Source organism: Triplophysa dalaica, chromosome 24 (genome assembly GCF_015846415.1).
Source record: "Triplophysa dalaica isolate WHDGS20190420 chromosome 24, ASM1584641v1, whole genome shotgun sequence".
Taxonomy (NCBI): Eukaryota; Metazoa; Chordata; class Actinopteri; order Cypriniformes; family Nemacheilidae; genus Triplophysa; species Triplophysa dalaica.
The window spans coordinates 15822995-15831113 of NC_079565.1; the positions used below are offsets into that span (position 1 = coordinate 15822995).

The 8119-nt window shown below is 37.5% G+C and overlaps 2 protein-coding genes across 2 annotated transcripts in view; both read right to left on the reverse strand.

Annotated features, from left to right (window-relative positions):
- wwox (WW domain containing oxidoreductase) overlaps nt 1–985 on the reverse strand; it is a 193158-nt gene extending 192173 nt beyond the window's left edge. Inside the window, exons 1-3 of the mRNA XM_056739610.1 lie at nt 785–985; nt 554–618; nt 219–276 (exon numbers count right to left, since the gene is read on the reverse strand). Coding sequence (XP_056595588.1) covers nt 219–276; nt 554–618; nt 785–891 — 230 coding nt within the window. The 5' untranslated portion in view covers nt 892–985. The remainder of the gene's footprint in view (nt 1–218; nt 277–553; nt 619–784) is intronic.
- A 707-nt stretch (nt 986–1692) lies between these two features.
- Nucleotides 1693–8007, reverse strand: hprt1l (hypoxanthine phosphoribosyltransferase 1, like). The gene is made up of 9 exons (XM_056739117.1): nt 7570–8007; nt 7081–7187; nt 6514–6697; nt 5737–5802; nt 5624–5641; nt 5048–5130; nt 4433–4479; nt 2532–2608; nt 1693–2179 (listed from the first exon to the last, which is right to left on the reverse strand). Exons 1-9 carry the CDS (start codon nt 7585–7587, stop codon nt 2132–2134), a joined length of 648 nt encoding a protein of 215 aa, XP_056595095.1. The 5' UTR covers nt 7588–8007; the 3' UTR covers nt 1693–2131.
- Between the last annotated feature and the right edge of the window lie 112 nt (nt 8008–8119).

Here is an 8119-nt window from a genome sequence, read left to right on the forward strand (position 1 = left end):
TGTATGTAACTTGTCATTGAGTCACATGCATACGCGTTTAAAATACTTCCGTTTGTCCGGCCCAAGCGTCCATTCCGGCCCCATACGTAAGCGGCCCACCGGGAAGTTCCGGTACTCCATGTGGCCAGTCCGCCCCTGGTCACGGCCGTAGGCGGGACGGCCTTTCTGGACTTTGACAGAATGTCCTACCGCTCAGTCCGCCCCTGCACTCAACTTACTCAGTATAGTAGATTTGGCCTTTCGCGTCTGTTTCCTGTTCCCATCCATATGGCAAATCTGCATTACATGAAATAAAATTTAAAAAAGAGAAGTAGAATCACTGATAATGTTCATAGACTTGACATAACTTTACAAAACAATTTATGTCGACAATATATTTCTTGTTAGTAGGTGTGCATTCCTTTCACAACATTAGTTTAATATGCAAAACAATTGAGCGCACATTTACAAGTCCTTCAAAATGTCAGGATATAAAGCTGAGATTGAATATGTCAATGTATCGCGGATCATATATCCTTCTTTATCCATGAACAGTGTGAAATAAGCGTCATACCTCCGGCACAGCGCTTCTTCTGGCCAGTTTTGGGATGTTCCCACTGAGTCTTCATTTCTTCGTGGCTAAAATCAATTATGACACTTCATTGACAACGTCACGTCTTAATCTTTCTATAACCCACATAACAAATGCTCAAGCCTCGCTAGTAATATTAGTGTATTATTGTTCTGATTAGCCTAGGTACACGGTCGAGTTGTTTTGGTTTGGTTTTGTGTATTAAACACTCACTTGGCATAATAAACCCATCCGTCTTTCGTGGACCTCTCCTCCCAGCCCGGAGGAAGCTCGTCTTCGCTGTCTGTATCATCCATCCCCGCGTATTTAAGAGCTGCCATCGCACAATGCTTATTTAAAAGCCAATAACTCCTTCAACTTATAAATATAAAATGTTTGACAGCAAATGCACGTTGCGCTGATCTTGCCGGAGCACTTCCGCAATCACAACGTGACGTCACGCTGAATGGGATTATGGGAAATGAAGGCCTTTTTTAAAGTAACAAAAAGCGCGTTTAACATACACAATGTATGAGCTAAGAGACCTCCTACATGCGTTTTTATTTTGTAATAAAATTGATGGATTATTTTACGGAACGTTTGTAAGGAATGTTTGGGATCATTTTAATGTAATTAATTTCAGGTAACAATCATTGCAGTCAATCTGTAAATCATTGTTCGTGTGGAGCAGTTTAAGTTGAGGCCATATTGTGAGAACATCATTGGTTTTAAATAGAGTATGTTCTGTATAAGCTGGGCTCTGGTGGTCTAAAAACCCTTAAGCAACATTTTGGGAACGTTATGTTATTATTGCTAAGAGTAGAAAACTATTTCTGACCCAGTGATTCAAATCAATCAAAATTTCTATGCCATAGAGACATTTATAAATATCATTGAATGTGGCATTTCACACATTCATGACATTTAAATATCATTCTTGTGCTAAATATTGTGACTTCAAGAAATATTGTAAGTAAGAAAACTAGTATAATCGAGTTAACATTATTTTCCTCTTTCTCTTAACACCTTGTCAGTTTTCAGTGTTTTTGGTGGCACTAATTAATGAGTAATAATACAAAATTATAACATAGTTAAGTAGACTAGTTTTCATTGCGTATAAAAAAAGCAGCGAAGAAATGAGGTTCATGTTAGTGTCATTTTATTGTTGCACAAACAGCTCATCAATATCTACTCCCCAATTAATGGTTTTAGTGCATAGGTTCATTCTGGGGTTATATATAAAGAATAAATCAGAAATATTTACCAAACAATTCTTTACCCAATTGTATTAACCAATCTATTTACTTGAATCATAAAATATACAATAAATTCAATAAAAGGCCTCAGTTCATCACATGGAGAAAAAGTAAAGAGCTCCGTCCATGACTATACCCAGCAAATAAAAAATAAATAAACAAAGTTTCACTATAAGTGTGATCGTACACCTGTGAAGCTCTGTGTTGCATGAGTTCACTCCTAATTTCTGATCACAGGTACAAAAATGAATTCAATTTACAACCAAAGATAGCAAAGGGTTCACAGTGTTCTTCGTCTTCATGCTTCCAGCACTTTGGTGTCGTATCATACTTTATACTTCTCTTTTGCATGGTCACTTAATACACAGATATGCTGAAAGACAGAAAAGAGAGACGAGACCGTCAACAAACCACAACAGAGTACCGTTCCTTTTTGAGCAGTGTTTGAAGTATTTTCCTTTTCATTTAGGCAAAGGGATTTCAATTCAGTTGTGCGCCATCAAACAAACCCTTCAGCTCTGATACAAGTCCTACAAACCCTTATGTCAAGGAATAAAGAATATTTACAAAACCAAGGCTATTCCCATAACCAGTTTAATACATAATAAGACAAGTACAGATGAAAATGTAATTTAAATCCACTGCATACATGTACAGAACAATATATGCTTGGAAAAGTATGTTTTCTTTATTATCATTATGAGACCGTGTCATAAGATACTTACACTCAGATCTCTGAAGTATTCATTGTAGTCTAAAGCATATCCTACCAGGAACTTGTCAGGAACTTCAAACCCAATATCTAAAACAAAATTTAAAAGCAAATGCACACTGAGAAACACAACACTAGAATGAACATATGATTTCTACTGAATTAAACACATTACACCAACCTCATTCAATGAAAGATTTTTAACATCTGGCTTTGAGTTTTAATAGAATGCCTTTCATCTGCTTTATGTTGTATGAATTATTTAAACACAGAGTAATAAAAGGGGTCTGCTAATGATACGTTTAATCCCAATGGGGTCATATGTTGCAAATATGTGTTTTTCTGTGTCTTTGGTATGTTATAAGTTGCCCATGCATGTTTTAGACACATGAAATTGTGGGAACAAAAGAGTCATTCTATGTTAAAGTGAAGGCTCACCCAGATCTGCCTGAAACACCTCGAGAAACCACACCCACACAAATCTACATCAGTTGGTGGTCTGATTTGACTAAGACCGCCCAAATATATACACAAGTAATGTGGTGTACCTGTCAGTACAATTGAAGAGGAACCTGATGTTCCAAATATGGTCAGAGGCGTTACATTTCCCTCACACGCTTGTAGAGCCATTGAATTTGAGAGTTATGTCAACTTCATTGACTCCAATGGCGGTTCATGAGGCTCTCAATAGTTCCTGGAAGTTACCAGTTACTCATGGAGCTGCGACTTAACAGACCAACTGAGGTAAACTTCTAACCCATTTAAAGATCAAAGACATTTAATGAATAAAAAATGAAAGAAATAAAGCATTTAAAGAGAAAACATGACTTCCTGGAACTATCTGAAGAACCCATGAATCACGTGACGCTCCAGTGTTTTGGACTTCCATTGGCAGAACTTTCCCTCTCAATGGCTCTGCAAGCTTGCACTATTCCACCAATCACATATGCACTTGTTAACTGGCCAATCAGAGCGCACCTCACTTTTCAGAACAATGAGCTTTGTAAAAAATCTGCTCGTTTCAGAGAGGCGGAGCAAAGAGGAGACACAAACATGTACGATATGTGGAAAATACAGCGTTTTTCAACCTTTAATGGTGTTTAAACATAACATTACATCTAAAACAAACCATAATATTCATTTCAGCTGTGTCATATGACCCCTTTAAAAAAATGAAAATACTAAACAAAGAAAAAGAATTAGTAAGAATTCGAAGTAAAATGTATAAATATATATTAGTATATATAAGGGATGCACAGAGATTGCCGATATTTTTACTGATATTTGCCGATACCGATGCATGTACCTTTTCTAAACACAGTGACACTAATAAAAATAGAATAGCTTCACGGTTACAAACAACACCAACTTTACAAACTTTCAAAGCAAATTTCTGTCAGTTCTGTCACAAGAGATATTGGTCTTTGGTGTCGATGGATTTTTAAGAGTACGTGAGCTAAGGAACGGGCCCGATACTGATGCTGGTATCCTTATCGGTGCATCCCTAGTATACATTATGTTTATTTTAACAGTTGTGCAGGCTTTTACGAGGCAACACTCAATTTAATGCAATAAAATTAAAAACAAACGGTGCCTTCGGTCTCTCTATTTGCCACAGACTCCATGGCCTGATAAGGTATAAAAAAACTTGTCGGCTTCTGTATCTTGATAAGTGACATTAAACCACTTTAGTGCTGTGATCAAGAGTGCAAGTCAAGAGCGAGTAACAGTTGTGCCGGATTGAGTTAAAGAGCTTATCAGCCTTCTGTCTAAAAGCATTGCATAACTACTCTAAACACCGACGGTTTCCGGCGGCATGTCCATCAGCATAAGCACTAGTATTCCAGCGTAAGTGATCTGGATAAAGCATAAAATTGTCATAATCCGATATTATCCAATGATGACAATACTCACAGTCAGGTCGGTATCCTGAGCTCCTGGGTGTCCTTTTGACAAGTAAGCTGAAATGAAATGGCAATGAAATAGTGTTGTGATGTTATCATGATTTTATTATTAAGCACTGGAAGTCATGTTGGATAAACGCATCTGTCAAATGCATAAACGTGACTAGAAACGACTACAATAAAACTGTAAATTCTAACGTATTATGAACAAGACGATTAAATACCAGAATTAAATTGGTTTACAAATTAAATTATGAATCAAAACACGAGTATACAGAGAATAAAACAGATCATATGATAAACTGGTAATAGTGGTTGTCAATGCATCTTGTGTCTCAAGTAATTGGCTGTCACGCTCATTTCTATAATGCACAATATTTCAACCCTTCTCAAGTAAAAGAAGTACTTCATTTTTAAGAAACAGATCCATATTTAATTTATTATTTCCTGACTAACTTTATTGACAGCACCATTCACTTTCGCCGTATAAAAAGAGCAGCTTAGACATCAGTAAAGAAACATATATTTTCTTGTTTATCGTACAGATTTAGAATGAGATTTTTTTTATTATTGATAATAATAACTTCACTGTGCTCCCTATTTTTTTATCATTGGGTTTTCTTACCTGGCGACTTTTACCATTTTAGGATGACATTCGTTTAATAGTTTAAGCAGCGTTTCCATGGTTTTTCCTGTCTCTACGATGTCCTAAGAGACAAAAAAATCAATAAGTTTGCATCTGTTTCCGCCCTTTCGCACACAATATACAGTGGGATTCAAAACATTGACAATGTGGCATTTGTTCACATGTAGGCGTGAAAATAACAACAGTTGTAGGATTTTCAACAGAGAAACATAACCACCAAAATGACTACATAATATAAAGAATGCATTATTTGTAGGTCACTAAACAAATACACAAGTTTGTGACACTGACATTCTTAACTTATTTTCTTTGTAGCAAATCACAAAACATTCTTTAGAACATTCTCAAATCATACTGGAATCGTGGCGTATGTTCCACCTCTACAACTTTGTGTAAAATCTGAAAAGGTGTGTGCATTTTCTTCTAAAATCATTATGTAAGAAATATAGTAAAATATCAAATAACACATTAGCGATTGCAGACATTTCGCACACAATTATAAATTCAACACAGAAAGCAAGTGGTCAATATGCTGCATCAAAAAGTGAACCTCACCTCGACTATGAGCACGTTCTGTTAGGGGAGAAAAAATAAGCATTAACATTTAAATAAATGGAAACGGTTATAATTCCCAAAAATTGAAAAAGTACTCAAAGTTCCAAACTCACTTTTCCCGTAAGAGCAGACAATTCATCTCCACCAATAACTTTGACACAGTTGGTTGACTGGTCGTTCTATAGGAAAAGATATATTCCTCGTTAGACTCCATCAACAGCTTTCATATTATAATGCGGATTTCAGCAAAATTGGACTAGTGACCTGTCTACTATCTATAAAGATGTCCAAGTTGTGCTTTTAAAGGGATAGTTCACCCAAAAATGAAAATCCATCATCATTTAATCGCCCTCTTGTCATTTCAAACCTGTATACATTTCTCTGCTCTGCCAAACACAAAGGGAGATATTTGGAAGAATGTCAGTAACCAAACAGATCTTATCTCCCATTGACTTCCATTGTATTTATTTTCCCTACTACGGCAGTCAATGGGGATTGAGATCTGTTTGGTTACTGACATTCTCCCAAATATCTTCCTGTGTGTTCAAAAGAACAAAGACGAGAGCATCCTCTTGCACTTTCTTACCGGAAGTTATAAAGTTGCAGAACACACAGAGCCACAATGTGTGGAAATGAATTTTAATTTTTGGGTGAACTATCCCTTTAAATCACACTTGTGCCATTTTATCCTCTTCTGATGTGTGCATTTTAATGTTTGTCTAGTAGCATTGCTATACGAAACAGTGTACTAAAATACAAATCATAACAGAGTTATCAAAGCCTTTCTGATCATTCATAGCTCATTATTTTATATATGGCACACATCAGCAAATCAGACGGCGCTTTAGAGAGAATAAATAAGGGAAGGAGAGATGTAGAGCTGCACTTACGGAGTAGCTCTTTAGTCTAATGAAATCCACGGTCAACGGTAAAGACTTGTCAATGTTTTGATTCAGTGTCTTGATGTAATCCATTAAGTCGGCAAAGAACTTATACCCTCCCTTCAGAACACACAGAGCCACAATGTGATGCCCGCCCATGTCCCGAACAATATCTCTGGCCAACCTTTCAGTCCTGCAGAGAAACACAGATTGTTGAATGTAAAGCTGGACTATTCCATACGTTCATACACAGACATTCATACTCAGTACAACTGGACGCATTGACAGACGAGGATTCCAGGCGAAATTTGTTAAACAAATCAATGGGAAAGCCAAATTTAAATCACATGACTCTAAGACGCTCTAATGGAATGAGAGTCGGTGGTGGATGGACATCATTAAGTAAATCTATTGGGAGAACAAAGATATTCACTAGTGGGGTCTTACAACGGCCATGTCAATTACACAGCAGTGTTATCACTCAACACAATCTCTTCATAGAGATTTAAGATCAAATCCTGTATTAAAGCGCCTCACTGTGAGTGCTTTCAGTAAGCAAGGTTTGGGTCAATGTACCGGTCTTTGATGAGTCCGTTGGGTATTATGACACTGTCCAAATCCTCCTCGTAGTGTTTCGGGACACAGAAAAGATCCAGTTCGTGTCCCTTGCTGTCATCAGCTATCTGAAAGATAAAATGCTCACTTTATCAGAACTTGAAAGAAATGATAAAGCACATAAAACCATTCCGTTCATTTCCTAAGGGACGTTATTGTGCTTTCTAGAGCTTGTCAGATGTAGTATACACAATAATCTTACATATTTATTCTTACTAAAGTTTAACCTTTACAGTACACGCTGATCTTAATGGCGTCGCCTTGGCAACACAACAGCCTGCGCGCGCGCGTTAAGTTTAATTAAAGTGTTTAAAAACGACCCGATTGATCAAATCACAACTTCATTCGTACATCACTCCGGAAGTAAACCCGAATGATCAATACAAATGATTTACCTGTACATCAACACAACCATCAACCTGTTTGTGAGACACACATCTGCGGTCTTACCTCCAGATAAGAGGCCATGCTGAGGTCTGTCCTTCCTTCAGGTTTCCTTCATACTGGTGGAGGAGAGCAGATGGTCTGTCGCGTCCTGAGCGCTCGTCTGCTTTGCATGACGTCCTAAACCCTGACGTCACAATCCGTGTCTCCTAATAATCAGATTTAAGCGGAACAAACGTTGTGTTTCTGGCCCGGCGCAGGTTGTGTGATAGTAATGATGTGCGCGTCTCCTTATACCACAAACAACAGGGTGTCCGGCACCGCGCGTGTCCTGTTGTACTAAAGCACGCGTTTGCTGCGTCAGCGTTGATAACGCTGCGGCGATGACGTAGCGAGGGGCCGTTTCCAGGACGCGGAGTGATAAAGAAATGATGGGACATTATTGACTATAATTACTTGATTATGTTATCACTGCGGTCAAGTTAGATTCAGAAAATGTTTTTTATCGGAGAATTATTAATGATGTAATTATTATACAAATATGTATTACAAAATATAGCACACTGCACAATATATAGTGAAATATAACCACACTCCCCATGTCACTTCAAACCTG

Bases quoted from the DNA above. Each gene is read 5' to 3' on its own strand.
- hprt1l (XM_056739117.1), bottom strand. The intron at 6,698-7,080 runs GTACATTGACCC...GTTTCTCTGCAG, and splicing joins AACGGACTCATCAAAGACCG to GACTGAAAGGTTGGCCAGAG. The intron at 2,609-4,432 runs GTGAGTATTGTC...ATTTTGTTTTAG, and splicing joins CTCAGGATACCGACCTGACT to ATATTGGGTTTGAAGTTCCT.